The sequence below is a fragment of the Anguilla anguilla genome, chromosome 1 (assembly GCF_013347855.1).
Source record: "Anguilla anguilla isolate fAngAng1 chromosome 1, fAngAng1.pri, whole genome shotgun sequence".
Classification (NCBI taxonomy): domain Eukaryota; kingdom Metazoa; phylum Chordata; class Actinopteri; order Anguilliformes; family Anguillidae; genus Anguilla; species Anguilla anguilla.
Window position 1 is genome coordinate 81,522,696 of NC_049201.1, and position 24,217 is coordinate 81,546,912.

Genomic DNA, 24,217 nt, shown 5'->3' on the forward strand with positions numbered 1-24,217 from the left:
GCATTTTCAAATACAACGGCCATTATGAAATAATGCGGTCAAACACAAAATACTTGTTAGCTAAAAAGAGTATGCAATGGTCATTTCCCTCATAGGTACTTGAAATTATGTACAGCAAGCATCCCCTGTGATAGACTGCAGTAGCCTATATAATCACTCAACCCTGCAGCATAACACACAACCTGACAGACTGCGCATCACACCACGGAATGAACGCAGGACAAATGCAACAAACCGATTTAGCCACACAAAAATAACAAACACCCACCAAAATCGCTAAACAGTATCCCTGAAGGACACTGTCGCTACAGCCTAATTGGGGTAATTGTGCACAGCTCTAGTAGTAAAACACCAGCATGTTGCCTGTCCAGATCAGTGTATCAATACTCACCCCTCCTCAATCGGCGACCGCAGCACAGAAGCAGAGAAAAAATAAAAAACTCAGTGCTGTAACGAAAACACAGTTCAATTATTCTCTCCACCCGTACGCTCAACGGCGTAACAATTTAGAAGGCTTTTCACTTCAACCAAGCTCCTTCTAAAACAAACACAATGCCACATGTGTCAAAAGAAATGTTTTTAATATAGCCAAACTCAAGCTCAACGTTACAGCAATTCAACTCAATTAAGTTATTCCTTCAAAGGGGCTATCCAAACAGACCCGCACTTGCTGGTCTGCACAAGGCATGCACATAAACAGCTCACCAACACTTCCTGTACCACACTCACCACTGATAGGCCAGAACGCCAGGGCACATCTGCGCCTACATACAAACCAGGAAGCAAACACTAGCTCTGCTTAATGCAAATCGAGAGAGCCACATGGCAAACCGATTATAACACTTTACTCATGCTAATTAAATATCAAAAAGGGACACGTTTGTGACCCACAAACAATCCCGGACGAGCCCCCAATTCATGTGACGACCCGGCTCAAGGACCGACACATTAAACGGACACCAGACTTTAGTTGAAGGAAATAACAAGTGTTTATTGAAAAAGAGAACAAAACCAAACCAAACCGAAACCAAACTAACTATATCAGCGTCAGTAATCAGTGTGCATGGAGGTGTTGGGTGCCTGAAGTGTTTGGGTGTGCTAACTAAAGCATAAAAATATGTACGGGGAAAAAGTGCAGCAGCGTCTGTGGCAGTCAGGCTTCCAGCTGGTGGAGAGAGAGAGTGAACGCCCAGCATCCTTGCCCTCTTAAGGACTGCGAACAGCTGCGTGCAGTCAGGACTGCTACTCCCGACAGCACGCAGCACCCCGGCCAACAAGGGCAAATACACAGGCAGGTGAAAACAAGAGGGGAGGGGTGCATGCAAGGCCTGACAGCGCTGAATGGGCCCCCTGGCGAAATTGGACCATAGGCACGTGCCTAGTTTTCCTAAATCCGGCCCTTGAAACCAATGGGCAGGCCCACACACATACGAACATAATCCTAATGTGATGTCTAGGGCATAATGTCAACCAGTCTACACATTTATAGAGGACGGGTCGCTAAAGTATTCGCTACTGTAGTATTGCAACATTGCTGTACACATACCTGAACATATTCCACCCTCAAAGCCTTCACTCTATCTTCATTCCTTAGGAAAGGCACCAAGTAAATTTGTTTCATTGTGATTTGGTGCTTTTTCAAAGTTCGCCCAATTGTTGTTAGGCTGATTGAGTGGATGTTTTGGAAGATTCCGTTATCTGCCAGAATGTTTTGTTTGGATTTTCTTGATCCGTATGTCATTTCTTTGAATCGCCATGTCTGCTAGTGCCCTCTCCTGCTGGGCAGAGAGAAGACGGCCATGTCCTCCAGCTGATGGTGCTTTTTCAGTTCTAAAGTACAGTAAAGATAACAATTACAACAAAGATAATTCACACCCACACTTTAGTATTTATTAAATATACTGTATCACAGACAGCTATACCAATTTTACAATTACTGTAATTTCAATATACAGTGGCTGTACAGTAAATTACACATATTGACTTACCGATTACCTCTCTTAAAAATGTTTGTTATGGATGCCACAGTTGACCTCTTCAGGTTTGGCTGCACAACCCTCCCAGCTTGAGCCAGTGTTAGACCTTTGTTTACCACATGGTTGACAATAGTGGCTCTAATTTAATTTGACACAACAGCTGTTCTGCCTCCTTGGGCCACGACCGTGACCCCGTCCACGACCACGACCACAACCACAACCACAACCACAACCACAACCACAACCACAACCACAACCACAACCACAACCACAACCACAACCACAACCACAACCCTGTCCTTCGTTACCAACCTCAACCTCACCGATCTGCTCCATGTTGTCAGAAACTGCCATTTAGTTTTCTAAGCAGCCTTTTATGTAGCAGTGAAGAGATTATCAATTGCGTTGCAATGCTACTCACCTGGGCAAGGTTGTTGGAACTACTGAGACATGACTACAAACACCTGTTGAACTGATTTAGTAATCTGCATTTGTAGTAATAAGCATTTGAACATTGTTGTAATAGTAGGTGGCTGTATTCTGAGAATGGAGCATATGATTTAGAGTTTGGCACTTTGTATTAACAGTTTTGCACTTTGTATGTCAGCATTGGATGTAGTGTCTTAAGGTAAGAATTCTGCAAGTCAGTTTTACACTTTGTATGTCAGAATAGGATGTGGTGTCTTAGAGTATGAATTATGAAAGTCAGTTTGGCACTTTGCATTTTGAGTTTTGTACATTGAAATTCTGCTGTGCAAAATGAGTCGTAAAAAACTGTAATTAAATAAACCATAGCAAAAGTGTTCGCTTGTTTCTCAAGGCAATGGGAGTAAATTCCACTAGAGGGAGACAAATATCCCGAATGGGCCAAAAGTGACAAAACTGGAGATTCTGAGCCAGGGAAGTCACACTTCAGTCCTGGACGGTCGCAGTGTGTGCTGGTGTTCGGTGTGTTTCAGCACGAGTGATCAATCGAAGTCTTTGATTGGCTTAAGTGTCCATACACTCCTTGTTCTCAAAGCCTTAATTGTTTGCTGATTGCAAGGAGGCCATCAGTAACCGCAGACACTAAATGGTAAATGGACTGCATTTATATAGCGCTTTTATCCAAAGCGCTTTACAATTGATGCCTCTCATTCACCCATTCACTCACACACCAACTGTGAAAGGCCGCCAAGGTACCAATCAGCTCGTTGGGAGCAATTAGGGGTTAGGTGTTTTGCTCAGGGACACTTCGACACGCCCTGGGCGGGGGATCGATCCGGCAACCCTCCGACTGCTAGACAACCGCTCTTATCTCCTGAGCTATGTCACCCCACTACAGCCCCACTACAACCCTCCAGGCCTGGCGTTTCACACCTCTTTTGGAAGTGGTACAAAACAAATGAGTTCTGTGTGTACAAAGCATGACGTGCTTAGGAAAAAAAAAACACAACTTATTAAGCAATAAAAAACCTCTGAAATATGTTTTTGTTAAAGAATCTTATGATCACAGCCATTACACTTGAGCGATGATGGATTTCAAATCTATGCTTGCTGTTGTTTAGAGTTTTCCTCATTGTTCAAGGAAAGCTGAATTCAGATACAAAGCGACTTATGTGCATGCATTCAGGAATAAAAATTTCTATTGAGATAAACTGTATTTGTGTGAATGAAAGCTTGAATTTATGCAATCTGGATGCACTATAAAATATATTATTAAAATGATCTGTTACTAAAAGGGTTTTTTTTTCCACTTTTCAATTTTTGTGATGTTTGATTTTTAAGGGAGAACGCGGACAAAAAAAAAGAAGTTGAAATCTATGTCTTGTTTTTCTTTGCCACTCACAGCCTATTCATATGGATACAGGAGGCAAAACTGAACAGTGGTACACAGAGGTGACAGCGTTCAATAAATGCAGTTAGCAGAAAAACTGAGGATATATTGACAGTTGCATATATTTAATAAAATTGCTAGATGAACACCTCCCTCCAGAGGAAAAGAGGCATGTAAAATTATTTCAGTATACCGTACTCAAAAGACAAAACTGATCTATTTTTTTTGCTAAAATTTCCATAGTTCTCAATCGCATGACTGGACAAGTTAAAAGTAGAAAATAACCCCAAGGTTTGTCTGACCCTTGAGATGACTTCCCATATTTGAAAGCCCTTTAAACCTGTATGGACTTGCATGATAATATTTGCAGCCTGTTAACAAGCTCAGCAATGTGAAAAGCTTTTGACTTGCTAACAAGCTACAGTTGGCCAAAGCTTCTGTCTGAATTGCTGGCAAACTGATGTTCGTGTTGCTAATATTTTAGCTAGCTATTACAGTGTGCCGGCAAATACAAGAAATCATTCATTTAAAATCAACATTTTACCTCAAGGCATTGTATTGTTTACTGTTGTGGCTTATCTCTTGGTTTAAACTGTACTGCACCATATTTATTTATTTACTTATTTATACAAGTAAACCTTATGGGTTGACAGGCAAGGGGGCAGTGGGTGGGGTGTCTAGATGGACCTTCATCTTTATAAATTGTGTGTGTACCTGTGTGTGTGTGTGTATGTTTTGGGGGGATTAAGGATTAAGGATATGCTTATTGGATTAGGCCGCCCTGTTCACAGGACAGATTACACACAATGACACCGTCAGCACACTGCTCCTGCTATCTGGACTAGAAAAGACCACTGGTGTCCCCTTCTGGAATCCACTGTTCGGACTGGTTCCGCTTGACAGGAAGTTTTCCCTGAAGGCTAAATTCTATTTTATCAGTGTCTAACCTTACAGAATGTGAAAGATAGAATTGTACATATGTATTTACATATGTTTTCAAATACAAATGCATATTTGTATTTGACCCAGGTCTGGTGTGCTTGCATGTGTGTGTGTGTGTGTGTGAGCGAAAGATACATTTTTTTTTATTGATAACCTATTTTAATCACCTGGACATACTTTGATAGAGACTTTGAATACATTCATAGGTTTGTTAATGACTTTATATATTTGCAATATTTATGTATTGAAATCATAAAAATTCTGTACCAGACCTGGGTCAAATACAAATATGTATTTGTATTTGTATTTGTATGTAGATACATACTTGAAGTACTCTCAAATACATTCACACATTAAATATTTTGCATTTGATTTATTTAAAATATTTTATTGGAAAACCTGTCATGGTTCTGCATTTTCTGTTTCTGTTTTTCCCCTTTTGGCCGCCAGATGGCTGCACATCAGTTTTGTGTTTCAGTTCGTTCTCCCTCCCTGTGTTAATTGTATCTCATAAAAAACACGTTTTCAACGTACAAAAATGCCAAGTTACTCACACATACAGTACATACACCGTCTATAACTCATTCATTCAGACTGCCAAAATCCAGGCCTGAATTTCAATGAGTTCCACGAGGCAATTCGAAATGTTTGACACTTTGATCTGACACAAAGTTTGCATGACATTGTAAAATGGTAAGATTACAAAACACAGGGCCAAGTGACTTGAAAGAATTGAGGAAATATTGGGTAGCGTTGCTTTGGAATACATCTTATTTCATTTCGGTGAGGCAAGATAGCCTATATTGTTTGTAGTACCGTAACTTGGCGTCATTTTGATATCAATACTTTCAATGGAAATGTGTTTTTTATGAGATATAATTTCTTTTTGCAAAGCGTTTTATTATGAAAGTGAGAAATGCAAAGTGACCGTGTAAGAAACGGTTGTGGATTATGGCTATCCTTGTGTGAATTTGTGCAGTCTGATGAGCGTGTACAGTTTAGCAGTTTCGGCTCGCTATATATGTAAAACAGTGGCTGTGACAAAGCGTGTGGTGGTGTAAGTGTTAAAACGCATCAGAAACGCAGGCGAAATATGGCCAGTGTATGTACTCACGGATTTGACGGCCATCCAACCAGCCTTGATTGACAAAAGAATCAGCAAAGCCGTAGAAATAGAGCTCCCTAGGTCGCAACTTGTGTACCCTTCTGTCCTGCTTCATTGTCTGTTATTTCGTGGAGATGCACTTTTAGTGTTTGTAAGGTTTATAAGAAATTTTGATAGGCTTATCTACAGGTAGGAGTCCTCTTCGCTGTTTTTCTAATCTAGAACTGGAAAACTTGATAGTGGAGACATGTTGTTAGTGGGATAGGCGGCAGGAAAAATAAGGATGAGAAGAAGAAGAAGAAAGAGAAGAAGAAGAAGAAGAAGACGACGACGACGACGCAAATTCCCCTTAGTTTGGGGCTTAATTGTGTGGACATGTGAAGCTGTTTATGAAACCTGTCTGTTGAAATGGTGTCAGAATGTACAGAATTTAACATTTTTAAGGGCTGAGTGTCTGTGGCTGTTGTGGTTATTTCTGTGGGGAACCCTGAAGAGTGCTGTATAGGTATGGGGCATGCCCCCGCCAAGGTGTAACATGGCGAGATGGCATCCCTGCCATCCCAATTATTGGTTTTAATTATTCTATCATTGTTCCCACCTGTGCCTTGTTATCCCCTCCTTTTCTGGTTTGATTGTTTTCAGCTGTGTTTTGTTACCCTTGTCTATTTAAGTTCTTTGTTTCCTGACTCGGGTGCTGGTTCCTTGTGTTTCTGCCTGCGTTCCTGCTTGTGTGTGTTCCGCCTGCCCGTGTTCTGTCCTGCCTGTGTTCCGCCCTGCCCATGTTCCGTTCTGTTTTTTTCAGTTCTTAAGAATCTTTTTGTGTTTGTGGTTTTGCCCCTCATGGCTTTTTGTTTGTTCCCTGTTTGTTAAGTAAAGTCTTTGTTTGAATTTTCCTTTTGGAGTCTCCCGTGTTTTTTTCAAATAGTATTTAGACCCTTTTAGAAATGTATTAAAATACAAATATTTAAAATATCCCAGAGTTCTTTGTACAATACTCCTTGGGGCTAGGGGTTGAATTTGGGCAAGGGTAGCCTATGTCGGCAATTTTAAACAACCCATGTGCTGCCTCTAACAGTCAGTAGCCTAAATGCCCGTACATGTCTTTGCATGGGGAATGGCAAACTCAGACTTCTTGATAAGCTACTTGACAGTTTGTTTGTTCCAATGAAGTTAGTGGCTTTTACTGTATTTCCTGTGTATTTTCTGTGGTCAGAGCGTTCGACAGCCATGCAAACAGTTTCTTCTTTTACATTCTGTAAGGTTAGACACAGATAAAATAAAATTTATTCGTACATACTCACTACCAATTAACAATGGAAATCGGTACAGTTGGACTGGGGCCATCAGCAGTCACCTGACCCATTCTAGTCAAAATACTGTCCTCTAAATTGGACAAAACGTTCAAATTTCAGAGCTGATAGGTTCTCGCATATCCAATGCTTCTCAAGTCTTTCAACAGCTTGGTGCAATTGCGTATGTTGCACCACCGGCTTTATGTTGTGAAAGTATTTTCAAATAATTTAATTAAATAAAACCCTTTTTATGTGAAAATTCAGTATTTTTAAAGACCCGCAAAATTTCTGCATTTTTATTGCTACTTGGCACTTAGTCGATCGATTAAATCAGTTTATTTCACAGTTAACGCACATCGTCTGGTTTCTAGGTTTTCGTTTTTAAGGCGAAAACAAAAACCAGCAGACCCTGGACCTCTGGGGATCAGGACCAGGCCACTCCTGAAAAATGGTGCGATTTGTAAATTTGTTGGTGTCTGGTTTTTTTTGCAGCTGAGGACGGATTCCATGGCGGACGTGCTGAGGAGCCTGAACCTCCTGGAGGTGCTGAAGGAGTCCATGGAAAAGAAGGGGCTCACTGAGGTGAAGGAGGCCGTGGAGGACCTCTTCATCAGCAGGGTGAACATCACCGTGGTGGGGGAGAGCAGCCCGGAGAAAACCACCCTCCTCAACTCCCTCAGCGGCCTGGGGCCCGGGGACAGTGGGGCGGCCCAGTTCCCCTCCCCCAGCCCCCAAAAGGAGCGGACAGTTCACCCAAACCCTAAACACCCCGACTTCCGACTGTGGGACCTGCCCTGATGGCTCACCCTTTGACCCAGAGGAGTACAAGAAAGTCAAGTTCCTGCGCTACAATGCCGTCATCATGACGTCCTCTCGGATGCGGTTTTGCAGCAACAGCGCCCTCGTGTGGCGGGAGGCCAGATCGCTCCAGAGGGAGGCTGTGTACTTCGCCTTGCTGGCCTCTGAGCATGACTCGCGGGAGTCCATGGAGCCTAGGCGGAAAGCCAGCCAGGAGGTGTTGGGGTCGGAGAGCCTGGCTTCCCCGAGAGACTTCCTGGTACTTGGCACCGCCTTGGAGGCCCTGGACTTCCCCGAACTCCTGGAGGAAATGTGGCGGGACGTCCCGGAGGTCAAGGCTGCCGCCCTCCTCCTGGCCCTTCCGGCCTTGTCCGTCGCCGTAGTGACCAGAAAGCGGGATGCCCTCAAGGCGCTGGTGTGGGCGGCAGCCTCACTCTCGGGTGGCATTTCGGCCATTCCCGTGCTCCTGGTGTCCTCCGCGGTGGACGCCGGAGGGGGAGTGTGGATCCTGAGCAAGGCGCGTGACTCGCTGTGCCTGGACGACGCAACGCTGGAGGGGCTGGCCCACCGACGGGGGCGGGACGGGGCGCGACTCGAGGCCCTGCGCGCCTGCCCCCTCTCTCGGGAGGTCACCAAGGGCGCCGTGAAGAAGCTGCTGGCGGCTGCAGAGAAGCAGAAGCCCACCGGTGCCCACGTGGTGGAGATGGCGCTGCCCGTGACCGCCAAGTCCGCCAGCCGCTCCTTCACCACCATGTTCCTGGCGCTCAATGGCGCCATCGACGACATGGCCGCTGATGCGGAAAGGGTGGTGGCGGCTGCAGTCGGGGGGGCAGATTGAGGAACTGAATTCTTTGCGACCAATTTAAGAAAAAAACGTTTGACACTTGGCTAAACTGTGAAAATGTTTGTGTATATTTCCTGTCTAAGGAAGAGGGGCCATTATTAAGTTTCAGTCATTTTACGATAAGGACATAGTACATCCAGATTAACTGTAGCTGATTTCTAATCCTCTGTTACATCCAACTTGTAGGTAAGCAGCCACTTTTACAATTCTTTCATGGGTAAATGATTTCCACCATTTCTGTTTCTGATGGGGTTGTCTTCTCTATACCCCCTCCAGATACAGGTATCAATGCCACTGCTACAACAGTTATGAACATTTCATTTGAATGTTTGTGAGTTTAGTAGCTTTTGTCTGTACTCTGCCTTGTTTCTGGTCTGGGAAAGCAAATAGCAAGTGTTATCGCTTTAAATAGAAATTGACTTTGCTGTTGTTGTAGCCTTTTGAGTTCAAAATAGAGGTGCATTGATCTAAATAATTTAGTAATTCCATTCAGGAAAGATATGCACTCAAGATTTTCAGTCAAATATTCTTATTCAAAAATATTAACATATATTAACTGTACATATTAATATTTTAGCAAATTACTAGTGGAGATACTGTGGAGATATGACGTGCTTTTGACTCAAATTCTGTGTGGATCCCTGATTGTACAACACATCCTTGCGTAAGATGTTTATTTTATTCAGATTCTGATCTTTCTGGGTGTAATAGGAAAGAGTAGGTTGCGTAGATTGTTCACAACATAGAATGGTGTCTTGGACTGCAATTAATTAAATAATGTTTTTTTAATAAGCTGCAGTCGCATTAACTGTGTTGTGAGCCATGATACGGCTCTACTATGCAAGGAGCAGAGCTGGCACAGCCAAGAGCACTCTTTATATTTCCTGATTTTGGAAGGTTAAATCTTAAATAAAACAAACAGTGAAAGTATTTTTAAGACTGGTGTTCTTCATCATCAACACACGTGACAGGTCCAGCCAGGAAAAGGGGGTGGGGGTAGGGGGGGCAGGAGGGCAGAGGGGAGGGGGGGGGGGGGGTTTGCATTAAACCAGTGATGTGATGATCTGATTAGGAACCACAGAGCTGAGAATGACACACTCACAGCTGTGGTACACCTACACCAAGACACACACATGCGTGCACACCCATACACACATATTCACACACATGTACACACGCATATGCAAGCACATACAGACACACACCCATGCATGCATGCCAACACATGCACACACATCTCCACACACATACATACGCACATGCATGCACATACACACACAGACATAGACACACACACACACACTTCATAAGTGTATTCACAGTGTCTTCTTTTTCAGATTTCTCACACTGATAAAGGAAGGTTCACCATGATCTCTTTCTGGGCCATGGTCTTCTTTCTGATTGGTGGTATGTACCTGCTACGACATCCCTGTCCCTGCACGTTTCGTTATGCCCTTGTCTTTGTCACTGACACACTTCACTCGTAAGCATTTTTCCCCAGTAGAAATCGGTCCTTGTTACTGTACGCATGACGATCGGCATAGCAACCACGGTTTTATGAATGAACACAATGTTAACTTCTGAGGATTATCTGTCTGCTGCAATCCAACAGTGCAATATTAAGAACAGAAAAATCCACTTTGTGGGTGGTACGACTGCTCTAATGGTTCCTATTTCTCTCTCTCTCTCTCTCTCTCTCTCTCTCTCTCTACCGTAAGACTCTGCTTGCAGTTCCAGTGAGATGACGGCCAAAGAGGGCTCCTGTGTGACGGTCCACTTAACTCTGTCCGATATATGGGATTCTGGGTACATTGTTTGGTTGAAGGACGCCGTGTGGAATGCCACGGCAAATGATTATGAGGGCACAATCGTGCACAGCCTCAAACCTGACAAACCCACCGCGAGTGAATTTGAAAACAGAGTGTCTGTGGGTTCCATTGGGTCCACTGGGGGTTTAACGAACTACGAATTGACCATCAGTAACCTGAGACTGGAAGACAGCGGAAATTACTCAGTTAGATACTATGATAAAGCTGATCCTCCTTATGAACTGAAAAAGAGCAGCTCTGAAATGAGTCTTGAGGTTCAGAGTAAGTTCTTTTGCAATGATATATATATATATATATAGGCCCCTTCATGTTCACCATCTAGTAGTTGTCTAATTGTCTACTGTATGAAAAGTATTTGTCTGGTATTGGATTTATGCTGCAGTCGTTGCAAAGACGCACAACCGGCAATCCAGAAGAAGCATGCTTCAGTTACCAACAGTGATGTATTTGTAAGGAATCTGTGTGCAATATAAATGCTGATAGCTGTTGTCCCTTAACCAGCTACTGGCAAAACTGTCAGCATTGTCCTCATTAGTATGCCAGATATAGGACTGATGATTTAAAACAGTTTAGAAACATTTCAGATATTCACAACCTGAAACCCTGAAGGAACATACTTCAAGGTTACCCACAGTAATGCTTTTGCTTATATTTGCAGATGGCTGCTATGTAATTAAGCTGGTTTGGTCTTATTTTGTTCTGGGCTCACTTAAACACAGATATCATCTCATTATCACTATGCGCATCTGCATTTATGTATTTCATGAGGGACTGTGTACAATTACTCACATTCACGATGGTCGTACGAGCCAGCCAAGAAGCCGCACGTTGCTTTACAATGATAGGCCCCAGAGCAGAGGGGGCTGCACGCTTTCCTCAGACAAAGAAGCCCAGAACATGACAAAATAGTCTTTAGGCAACTAAATAAATCCATCACAGATTAACACATGATGATGAAACTGATGATAATCATCATCATCATCATCATCTTCTTCATCATAGTCACCATCATCCTCATCTTAATCATCTTCATCATCACATTCATGATCGTAATCATCATCATCATCATCACCATCTTCATCATCATAACGATCTTCCCCTGTCGAACCTCTGCAGAGAACCCTTGCCAGGTCAGCGTAACAGGGCCAGAGCTGGTCCAGATGGGGACGGAGGTGATTTTGCGGTGTTCCACCGCGGGGCCCTGCGAGTACAGCCCTGGGTGGCGTAGCTCAGGGCCAGGCCCGACCTCCAGTGAAGTCTCCGAAACCCAGGGTGCGAAAACAGCCCAGCTGAGCTTCAAAGCGGACTGGTCACATGACGGGGTGACGTTCTCCTGTTGGCCGTCGCCGAGCAACGACGCGTGCGCCTCCAGAAGCATCACGCTGGCCGTGGAATGTAAGCCACATAATTTTAATTTTTATTGTTTTACCCGCCGACGCTGCAATCTTCATATCAGAGACACCGAAGCTACGTTTTACACATCACTGATATCTGAATTACCCACAATGCTGTTGATCCAGTCTCTGTGAATTTTTTTCCATAGTTTACAGAAAGCTTTCTTCTTTCTTTCTTTATTTATTTATTTATTTAGGATCCCCATTAGCAATACACAGTGGGCAGCTAATATCCCTTGTGTTCTGCATGATACATTTATTACGAAAAAATGGCAACCTGTCATGTCTGTCCAGGGCTGCCCTGTATGTGCCAAAAATGTCATGTCCCTTATGTGACCCCCATTGAGTATGACCTCGTGTCCCAGTATGTCCCACAAAGTTTTACCTGCTGTCAATTAGTTCCTGAAAAAAGCAGGTGACTGAAAAGCCAAATCTGGTATGTGGTGCTTTTATTGAATATGAGCCACCAAATCCGGGGTGCTCTATAGATCCGGCAGGAAAACAAAATGGACTCAGTTTGACATCGTGTGCTGTGGGTCAACAGAAATCCTACCGTTAGTGTGTAGCTAGTTGTTGATTAAGGCATGCAACCAGTTTTTTTTGTTTGTTTAGCACTAGCACCCTGTAACCATAGTGAACAGTGAATATTTACAGTAGTGGCCCAGTGCTCCGTTTCCCGGCCGTACGACCCGAGGACAGAGGCTCTTACCGCTGCCAAGCCTCAAACTCTGCGGGCTCGGGGGATTCCCCGGAGGTTACGATAACCGTTCACTGTGAGTCTGCCGCTGCTGCTCATGTCATGCTCAGTGGAACGGCGGCAACATAGAGACGCCAGAACGTGAGAACGCGAGAACACAAGAACACAAGAGTGTTTCGATGCTGAGCGCAGGCCGTCCAGCCCAGGATCGGCCTGTTCATGTCTTCCTGCCTAGCCAGTGTATTTGGTAAACAAATAATGTATTCCCTTTTTTCCCCCCAGATGGACCCAGAGGCACAAAGATTAGGGCCAGCTGTTGTCAGGGAGGGGTGAAGGCTGGCGAAAGCCTGACCCTCACCTGCGAGACCAACGCCCGTCCTGAGCCCTACGGCTACACCTGGTTCCGCGTGATTACAGAGCCTGGTGGACAGAGGGGTCCAGGAAGGACCGAGGTTCCCGTGCCTTCTAACGGACGGTCTGGCGAGCGAGACCTCAGATGGGAGCACATCAGTGCAGGCGACGCCGGGGAATATACGTGCCAGGCCAAGAACATCATCAGCGCTGATAAATCCACCGCTCTCCGTGTAGACGTCCTGTGTGAGTGCTGTATTTAGAGTCCCAGTGCTCTCCGTGTAGACGTCCTGTGTGAGTGCTGTATTTAGAGTCCCAGTGCTCTCCGTGTAGACGTCCTGTGTGAGTGAATATGAGCCACCAAATTCGGGGTGCTCTATAGATCCGGCAAGAAAACAAAATGGACTCAGTTTGACTGCGTGTGCTGTGGGTCAACAGAAATCCTACCGTTAGTGTGTAGCTAGTTGTTGATTAAGGCATGCAACCAGTTTTTTTTGTTTGTTTAGCACTAGCCCCTGTAACCATAGTGAACAGTGAATATTTACAGTAGTATAGTACAAAGAAACATGAAAAAACCTTGTAAAAGATGATTGATTAACCGTTGATTAAGTAAATTCTGATTTATTAAGAACTGATTAACTCGAAAGCGTTGATTAAATCCAGTGGAACAGCACATAATGCATCTGTAAGCACCCTGAAACGATCTGCAAATCACCACAGACAAATCTGCATTCTTATTTAGACGCTCCAAAAGAGGTCAGGATAACGGCGAGCGGGACATTGGAGGGGATCTATGAAGGAGCTGCAGTCAGCCTGACCTGCGAGGTCCAGAGCAGCAATCCAAGCGTGCGGTCATACTCCTGGTACAAAGACCGCACCGCCCTGGGCAAAACTGGCCCAGTGCTCCGTTTCCCGGCCGTACGACCCGAGGACAGAGGCTCTTACCGCTGCAGAGCCTCAAACTCTGCGGGCTCGGGGGATTCCCCGGAGGTTACGATAACCGTTCACTGTGAGTCTGCCGCTGCTGCTCATGTCATGCTCAGTGGAACGGCGGCAACATAGAGACGCCAGAACGTGAGAACGCGAGAACACAAGAACACAAGAGTGTTTCGATGCTGAGCGCAGGCCGTCCAGCCCAGGATCGGCCTGTTCATGTCTTCCTGCCTAGCCAGTGTATTTGGTAAACAAATAATGTATTCCCTTTTTTTCCCCCAGATGGACCCAGAGGCACAAAGATTAGGGCCAGCTGTTGTCAGGGAGGGGTGAAGGCCGGCGAAAGCCTGACCCTCACCTGCGAGACCAACGCCCGTCCTGAGCCCTACGGCTACACCTGGTTCCGCATGATTACAGAGCCTGGTGGACAGAGGGGTCCAGGAAGGACCGAGGTGGCCGTGCCTTCTAACGGACGGTCTGACGGGCGACACCTCAGATTCTGGCAGATCAGTGCAGGCGACGCCGGGGAATACATGTGCCAGGCCAAGAACACCATCAGCGCTCAAAACTCCACCACTCTCCGTGTAGACGTCCTGTGTGAGTGCTGTATTTAGAGTCCCAGTGCTCTCCTTGTAGACGTCCTGTGTGAGTGCTGTATTTAGAGTCCCAGTGCTCTCCATGTAGATGTCCTGTGTGAGTGCTGTATTTAGAGTCCCAGTGCTCTCCGTGTATACGTCCTGTGTGAGTGCTGTATTTAGAGTCTCAGTGCTCTCCGTGTAGACGTCCTGTGTGAGTGCTGTATTTAGAGTCCCAGTGCTCTCCTGTGTGAGTGCTGTATTTAGAGTCCCAGTGCTCTCCGTGTACACGTCCTGTGTGAGTGCTGTATTTAGAGTCCCAGTGCTCTCCGTGTAGACGTCCTGTGTGAGTGCTGTATTTAGAGTCTCAGTGCTCTCCGTGTAGACGTCCTGTGTGAGTGCTGTATTTAGAGTCTCAGTGCTCTCCGTGTAGACGTCCTGTGTGAGTGCTGTATTTAGAGTCCCAGTGCTCTCCGTGTAGACGTCCTGCGTGAGTGCTGTATTTAGAGTCCCAGCGCATTGTGAATACTCAGCCTGTGACTGTTATCGATTTGTGATTTACTGTTGGAGTGTCTGTGATTCACCGCTATGGTCTGTGACCCACAGTCACAGCGAATGTCTGTGATTCTTTGTCACCATAGTTGTCTGTGCTCTCCAATCACCACTCACCCTCTGCTCTTATTCTTATTTTATTGGATTTTCTCGATTATGTTAAATTGCCAGGTGGTAGTTCAATATAATGAGTAATGAACTGGTCTTGCAAACTAAAGGCTGCAGGTTTGATTCATGGGCGGGGCACTGCATTGCACCCTTGAGCAGCGTACTTACTCAACTGCTTCAGTATTTATCCAGAAATATAAATAGGTACAACGTAAAAAAGCCAAAATTGAGTAACTTTCTTTGGATAAGGATGTCTGCTAAATGCTCTCAAACAAAAAATATATAAAATGATTTGAAACTTCATTCCAAAAATCAAAATCTAATGATTTTTCCACCTTTCCATTAATTGTACAACAGAAAAAACCAGTACAAACCATTTTTTTTTAGCATTATGGGTCTAGCTATGGTAATAAGTTGTGTTTCTTCATAAATTCCAAGGTAATTTTGATCATTAGTGAGGGAAGAAATATGACAATACTTGGGTTCATTAGCAATAGAGAAGCTTGCTACATTGCCTTTTAAAAAACAAATATTTTTCTTCCAGATCCTCTTAAGAACACCTCAGTGTCTGTCAGTCTCTCTGACTCAGTGTTTGCAGGCAGCTCTGTGACTCTGACCTGCAGCAATAATGTCAACCCACCAGTGCAGAACTACACCTGGTATAAAGTGAGTGGGACAGACATGAGCAATGTAGGAACTGGACAGAACCTCACCTTCAATGTGACTGAGTCCAGTGGCAGTGAACAGTACTACTGTGAAGCACAGAATGAACATGGCAAGGAGAACTCAACAACTGTACAGCTCAATGTAATATGTATGTTCAGTGCATTTATTATTTAATTGTATAATTCATTTTTCTGTTATATGTGTGCAACTCTGCTGTTTGTAACTGTGGATCCTATGTTCAGACATGCCTCAGATCTCTGGCTCTGGGAGCTGCAGCAGAACTGCAGCAGAGATCAGCTGCTCCTGTGAGAGCCGTGGGAATCCCTCTCCCAGCATGGAGTGGCGTGTGTCTGGACTGCGGGTCACTAACTCTACTGAGAGAGTCATCAGAGAGGAGCAGCTGGGGAACACAGGCCTGAGGAGTTCCCTCACCATGCGCCAATCACAGGGAGACACGCCCACTCTCCTCTGCGTCAGCACCAACACTCTCGGCTCCACCAGCCTCCAGCTCCACGTCCCGTCTCCACAGCAACACTCAGGTAAATGGAAGCACGTTTCTTTTTTTTAACATATTTATGCATCACACACTAATATACAGAGGTGCAGCTTTTGATGGTTTTATTTAAGGGTTTGTAAAAGTACTGTTGATGACGCTGTAACTGTGCTAATATGTTTTCTTCTTTTCGTCCTGCAAGTGACATTATTATTATTATTATTTGATATCCCACTCAAAATGTATTTTGTTTCATTTTGTTTTAGGAATACATTAAGCTTTTGAACGGCAGGTTCTAGAACACAACAATTTTTATGTTCCACACAATTCCATTCTTCAAATCTGTTTTTCGGTATGTAACTGACATGTCCTTCATGCAGGTTTTCTCATTACCTCATTGCTGATTGGTGCAGCTGCCAGTGCTGGTGCCATGATGATGATATGCCTCATAATGCAGCTCATTCTAAAGTAAGAGAAACTGGGGCCTATAAAGCCAGTGTCAGTATAAAGGGAAATTTCACTGTAATTCCATGTTATTGTGTGACATTACTCAACCCCACTGCTGTGATCATCATTTTTTTAAACTGAGCTCATGTAGATGTGTCCCTGTCCCACATCCAGAACATGCCTCTAAAACTCCACGTGTTGCTATGACACAAAGAGTGAATGTGGCAGCTTGGCTCAGAAATTGAGAGGTACTTTCAGGAGAATGGAAATTCACGACATGAAGAATCAAAATATTGTAACTGGCACTTTTCAAGCCAAACCATTTTATCTATGGACAAATCCATGTAAACAATCGGTATTTTGTATTGTGCAGAAGGGGAGGCAGTTTACACAGCAAGGTGTGTGTTCAGAAGTCCCACAGAGGGGCAGTCCCTCTGAGCACTTCTAACGTTCATATCACATCACATGGTGTTTCAGGTTCAACTTAGCCAATCATCATTTGTTTTATGTTCACTGTTCTCCTAAATAAGGTTAACAGGGTTAGATTTACTGCTGGAAAGAGAAAGAGCCCCCCCCCCCCACACACACACACACAACAAAGCAAATCAGAAATTATGAACTATGGGCAATATTGATTCATTACTGATCAGTCATGTTAATAAAAAATATGAACATCAATAAAACGTTAACATTTGAACTCCAGCATAGCATTAAAATTTGATGTTCATGGAAAGTTCCCCTTTAACCTTGGGGTGGAATCTATCAAGGATATTTGATTCAATAAGATTGAAGGTCATACATTCAGACAGACAGCTCATTAAAGTGTTACCAACATTTTACTGCACCCTGACTAATCCAGTGGAGATGTGTTGTTTATTTCACTATGACCTACAATTCTGTAGGTTTCCAGTTCTGTTTATGACGTTGTTTCTACTTTATCGGACACAGTCCACAGACTCTCTTACTCTGGTTTTGTATGAAGTTGTGCATCCAGAATCTGTAAGACCTGAATTTGATTAAATAGAATTAGAGGGGCAGAGTACTCTGGCTTTTATGAATAGTTTAAAATTAGGAGATCAAGTTCTTACCCTGATTCTAGAACACATTTTCACTGTTGGATATCTGTAAACGAGTGAAGTCTGATGATGTTTTTTAACAGGGCCGGCCTTAGGATTTTGGTGGCCCTAAACAAATCTGTTTGAGCGGGGGGTGGGGGGGTGCTGTTGGATTCTGTCGAGGGGGGTGGGGGGGTGGGCAGTTTGCTTGGTAAAATCCTCCTTACATTACATTGTTATGAAATGTTCTGTTGCCATTCCATTTAATTTATAGCTCTAGTTCCACAATAGGGGATGAATAACGTAATTAGGAAAATATCGTTATTTACCTTAGATAAATATTGGATCGTGTGGCACCCCACTCGTGGTCGTGTGGCCCCCCCTAGCGGTTGTGGCCCTAAACAACCGCATAGATCGTTTATGCCACGGGCCAGCCCTGTCTTTTAAATAAGTCTTTTAGGCATGAATGAGGTCCAATAAAATGATTAAAATCATCATGTTTTCTTTTCAGGATTAAATTTCAATCCACTGTTACTTATTATCATCATAGGACTTATTTGTCTGTATGTGCTGACTGTTGGATTCTGTATCCACAAAAATAAAAGGTACAGTCATCTTGATCCTACTGCTGATAAAATATATCATTACCATAGTCTCTGACCAGATACTGAGAGGCAATTATGCTTTCAGTAAAATTTTTTAAAAGTTGAAACTATCCCATCCAGTAAATGCATGCGGCTTGCAGAGACATGCTGGATAAGCAGAGGCAATAACACATTCTCTCTCTACTCTGATTTCCATGTCTCCAGGTTGTCTAGAAGACTGAAGGTGAGTCTCACCATCCTTTCCTCTTCTTCCTCTTCTGAAACACTCTGCAGCTCAGCCTGATTTCACCTCTATTTTACATTCACACCATCTGTGTGTCTTTTCTTTTAAAGGGAGGGAGGGACGGGGACACATATGCCAGTCTGCAGCTCCCCAACATCAGCCCTGACTATGACGTGCTGCAGGTGAGCAAGTGTGATACAGAGAAATATACACCAGGGGGCACCACTACGCTCATATTTATGAAAACTCATATTTATGAAAATTAAATGTTTGCAGATTCCCTCAGTATCAGAGTTGTGTGTAGTAAAGACAGGATGAGATCTGCATTTGTCTTTAATCACTCAGTCCAAACAGAGGAGAAAACCTCACAGACTCAGCTGAAGGGCTAAAATGCTCTTTTCTTGCCCTTAATGTTGATGCAGAAGCCTTTTGTTCTTTTCAAAAAACTGAAGTCTTAAGCCATCACCGTGAAGTGTCCAGACTAAGGCTGAATCCACTGATCCTCCAACAAGTTCACTTGGCATCGCTCTCGCCTCCCACTATCGATGCGGGCATAGTAAAATTTTAAATGGGGGATAATATACAAGTCAGACCTTTAATCTGATTGGTTATCACACTGGTCACTTTGTTTTCTTACCTCTTGTCGCTGGCTATCCCAACATGCCTTGCAGAGGCAAAGAATTGTCTCTCATTGACAATGAAGAGAGGCGATTACAAATTGGCTTCTCGTTGGAGGATATGTGACTTCACTGTTAAAATTCAAAGAATGCATACATAATTGGATATATTTTTTTTTAATTTCACGAGTTTTTGCAGAGTTAATTTTGTAATAAAAAAGGTTTTGTCTTTCCACTTTTTCCTCTTCATATGAACATAGGCACTGTCCTGAGACTATGCCGGTTCGTGCACTGAGGTGTTCCTTTAAATAACCATGAACCTGCGTGTGTGTGTGTGTGCTGTATATGTTAGGTAAAAAACAAGCATCAGAAACACACAGGGAGTACACAAGATGAGAACGATGATTACCAGAACCCTGAAGATGGAAACAGACCAGATTCAGGGGCTAATTCAAAATGTGAGCATGTTTTGTTTCTTTTAAAGCTGATTTATTTCTGTTTTAAAAATAAAAATAAAACAACAAACCACTGAATGTTGAGGGTAATTTCTATCTATCTGTCCTAAGAGCATTTTTATGACATGCAGAGATGTTTATTTAGTATTTATCCTGAAGAATAGAATTTTGGTTTTTTCATTTTTCATTCTTATTACAGAATCACTATGTTTGTACACTGCACTTGCATCTCTTGTGCTTTAATGACTGTATGCCATAGGTTGTCGCTTTAATTTGGCTGCTGTCTGTTTTTGAGAACACCAAATCACAATTGCATCCTCATAGATTTTCAGAGAATGTTACATCGTGCTCTAGGGTTGTTATACGTTTTTAAAAAGTCCCTTGTCCCTCTCCTGAATTTGGAAAGCTGGTTTTCAGTCATTCTCCATCTTATGGTTGGAACAGTCTGCTGAAAAGCTTACAGGAGAAAGACTAATACCAATAGCTGATTTCAAACATCCCCAGGTAATACTAGTGCCGTGCGAACAGGGCTTAAGGTAAGAAAGGAGGATGAGACTGAGGTGCAGATAATTTTGTTCTCTTTTCAGAGCAAGGCTGAAGATCAGAGAGGGCTCCCGTTCACACATGGATGACGGCGTGAACTTCGGTCTAAACCCACATGAGAATAATATTCAGTTTTAAAGGGGCAGTTCACCCGAAAATGAAAGAAAGCTGCGTTTCATCTTACCAGGACTGCTATCGATCCATCCAGATATTTTTTCTGACATTTGATGTGATGTGTTAAACTTTCTGTTTTCCTCTATCTATCGCTCACTCTCTCATTTCTCTCTCTTTTTCTCTCTCTCTCTTCCCCACTTATTCAAAGCACTGTGCTTATGCATTTATGATGAAGAAAGTTTATTTTTCAAAGTTAATTGTACTTTTTTTATTGGCAGAATTTTAAAAGGGTCTGTTGAGTGAGAGACTGAAAGGACCTTTTACTGTCTTGCAAAGAAAGCTGGGGGAGAACAGGTCTTAAACACAAGTGCATTCATTTACAGTCTTTTTGAAGTTGTATATAAAATAAGGGCAGGACTAAATGAGGCATGTGTTTTTTATTTTGTTTTTGTTGTAAAATTAAGGAAAGAACAAACAAAAATAAACTTCTGTACAATAGCAATTTGAATTATGTACAGTAAAAAGTGTTACTCCAACAGGATTTATGTTGTCAAAAAGGGATAAAATGTATTTGCTGGTTTGACATTGAACATTTGTTTAAGTGTACAGGTGTGGATTTACTGTTCAAACATAATCAAATTCTGATTTGATTATAAACTGTCTACTAAAACTGCCTAGGTTCATATTAGAAGCTTTCTTTGAAGTAAAAAAAAATGTTTTTAGTTTACTTGATGATCGCTATTGTGCTCCCATATTTAATTACATTTATTACGATTGCTTTGACTTATTTTGCACAACAGAGTTTCAATGTGCAAAACTCTTAACACAGAATGCTGTACTGTTCATTTTGGGTTCAAAATGTAATATAGCATGCAAAATAAAAACACCAGTGTCAAATCAGAGAATATTATATGCAAAAGTTTATCACAGCACCAGAACATTAGATATTTCAAACAATGAAGTTAAATCATTGCTGCACTTTCAATATACAACAGTCATCATCAAATAATGCTGCCAAACAAACAAAATCCTTCTGATCAAAAACGAGTTTGAAAGTGTTCCTCATAACGCAAAATGCTATACGCCTAATCTTGGGCACAAAATCATATATAGCATTCACAATAGAAACAACTGAACCAAATTAGATTGTACTTCATGCTAAAATTTATCATAGTGTAGCGCTCGGCGCGGAAAAAAGCGGCGGAGACGGGATTGGCCGTTTCCGAAACGCCCCAGCGGAGGTTCGCTTTATTATAGACATCGCTTATTTACAGTTTTACAGATCTGTCCCGTTCGATCGGGCGAACAGCTCTTTTATAGCCCTGGGACGCCCTGATTGGCTTAATTCGCTGCCCTCGGTGCACCAATCACCGGACATTAGCGAGAGCCAATTGCAACATCAAGCACATAAGAACAACACAAAACTAGCATTACTTACAGCGGTATTCACAGCGACATTAACACTACTGTACAAAAGCATGAGGGTCCAACGAACACAAATACAACGAAGTTAGCTAGCGCTACATAAGCGACTATTAACAGGCTAAGCACATTTAATAACAATACAAACACGATCATGCATTTACAAATATTTACAGCTAGCTACAATAACGGAGGCGAGATGGCCACAATAGTGTCAGAACAGTGCATATGTTCATCGTTGAAGTTTTTAATTATTTAATTATTGGTGCATTTTCAAATACAACGGCCATTATGAAATAATGCGGTCAAACACAAAATACTTGTTAGCTAAAAAGAGTATGCAATGGTCATTTCCCTCATAGGTACTTGAAATTATGTACAGCAAGCATCCCCTGTGATAGACTGCAGTAGCCTATATAATCACTCAACCCTGCAGCATAACACACAACCTGACAGACTGCGCATCACACCACGGAATGAACGCAGGACAAATGCAACAAACCGATTTAGCCACACAAAAATAACAAACACCCACCAAAATCGCTAAACAGTATCCCTGAAGGACACTGTCGCTACAGCCTAATTGGGGTAATTGTGCACAGCTCTAGTAGTAAAACACCAGCATGTTGCCTGTCCAGATCAGTGTATCAATACTCACCCCTCCTCAATCGGCGACCGCAGCACAGAAGCAGAGAAAAAATAAAAAACTCAGTGCTGTAACGAAAACACAGTTCAATTATTCTCTCCACCCGTACGCTCAACGGCGTAACAATTTAGAAGGCTTTTCACTTCAACCAAGCTCCTTCTAAAACAAACACAATGCCACATGTGTCAAAAGAAATGTTTTTAATATAGCCAAACTCAAGCTCAACGTTACAGCAATTCAACTCAATTAAGTTATTCCTTCAAAGGGGCTATCCAAACAGACCCGCACTTGCTGGTCTGCACAAGGCATGCACATAAACAGCTCACCAACACTTCCTGTACCACACTCACCACTGATAGGCCAGAACGCCAGGGCACATCTGCGCCTACATACAAACCAGGAAGCAAACACTAGCTCTGCTTAATGCAAATCGAGAGAGCCACATGGCAAACCGATTATAACACTTTACTCATGCTAATTAAATATCAAAAAGGGACACGTTTGTGACCCACAAACAATCCCGGACGAGCCCCCAATTCATGTGACGACCCGGCTCAAGGACCGACACATTAAACGGACACCAGACTTTAGTTGAAGGAAATAACAAGTGTTTATTGAAAAAGAGAACAAAACCAAACCAAACCGAAACCAAACTAACTATATCAGCGTCAGTAATCAGTGTGCATGGAGGTGTTGGGTGCCTGAAGTGTTTGGGTGTGCTAACTAAAGCATAAAAATATGTACGGGGAAAAAGTGCAGCAGCGTCTGTGGCAGTCAGGCTTCCAGCTGGTGGAGAGAGAGAGTGAACGCCCAGCATCCTTGCCCTCTTAAGGACTGCGAACAGCTGCGTGCAGTCAGGACTGCTACTCCCGACAGCACGCAGCACCCCGGCCAACAAGGGCAAATACACAGGCAGGTGAAAACAAGAGGGGAGGGGTGCATGCAAGGCCTGACAGCGCTGAATGGGCCCCCTGGCGAAATTGGACCATAGGCACGTGCCTAGTTTTCCTAAATCCGGCCCTTGAAACCAATGGGCAGGCCCACACACATACGAACATAATCCTAATGTGATGTCTAGGGCATAATGTCAACCAGTCTACACATTTATAGAGGACGGGTCGCTAAAGTATTTGCTACTGTAGTATTGCAACATTGCTATACACACACCTGAACATATTCCACCCTCAAAGCCTTCACTCTATCTTCATTCCTTAGGAAAGGCACCAAGTAAATTTGTTTCTTTGTGATTTGGTGCTTTTTCAAAGTTCGCCCAATTGTTGTTAGGCTGATTGAGTGGATGTTTTGGAAGATTCCGTTATCTGCCAGAATGTTTTGTTTGGATTTTCTTGATCCGTATGTCATTTCTTTGAATCGCCATGTCTGCTAGTGCCCTCTCCTGCTGGGCAGAGAGAAGACGGCCATGTCCTCCAGCTGATGGTGCTTTTTCAGTTCTAAAGTACAGTAAAGATAACAATTACAACAAAGATAATTCACACCCACACTTTAGTATTTATTAAATATACTGTATCACAGACAGCTATACCAATTTTACAATTACTGTAATTTCAATATACAGTGGCTGTACAGTAAATTACACATATTGACTTACCGATTACCTCTCTTAAAAATGTTTGTTATGGATGCCACAGTTGACCTCTTCAGGTTTGGCTGCACAACCCTCCCAGCTTGAGCCAGTGTTAGACCTTTGTTTACCACATG

The 24,217-nt window shown here is 43.2% G+C and overlaps 2 protein-coding genes and 1 pseudogene across 2 annotated transcripts in view; all 3 read left to right on the forward strand.

The window, feature by feature from the left end:
• LOC118232905 overlaps window positions 1-8,767 on the forward strand; it is a 55,458-nt pseudogene extending 46,691 nt beyond the window's left edge.
• A 71-nt stretch (window positions 8,768-8,838) lies between these two features.
• Window positions 8,839-24,217, forward strand: part of LOC118226879 (myelin-associated glycoprotein-like) — a 103,213-nt gene continuing 87,834 nt past the window's right edge. Inside the window, exons 1-3 of the mRNA XM_035416842.1 lie at window positions 8,839-8,959; window positions 10,111-10,180; window positions 10,492-10,863. Coding sequence (XP_035272733.1) covers window positions 10,141-10,180; window positions 10,492-10,863 — 412 coding nt within the window. The 5' untranslated portion in view covers window positions 8,839-8,959; window positions 10,111-10,140. The remainder of the gene's footprint in view (window positions 8,960-10,110; window positions 10,181-10,491; window positions 10,864-24,217) is intronic.
• On the forward strand, window positions 15,336-20,525 carry LOC118227136 (sialic acid-binding Ig-like lectin 10). The gene is made up of 7 exons (XM_035417296.1): window positions 15,336-16,026; window positions 16,121-16,417; window positions 16,752-16,839; window positions 18,683-18,701; window positions 18,812-18,883; window positions 19,671-19,776; window positions 20,361-20,525. Coding segments are annotated over exons 1-7 (717 nt in total). The 5' UTR covers window positions 15,336-15,893; the 3' UTR covers window positions 20,363-20,525.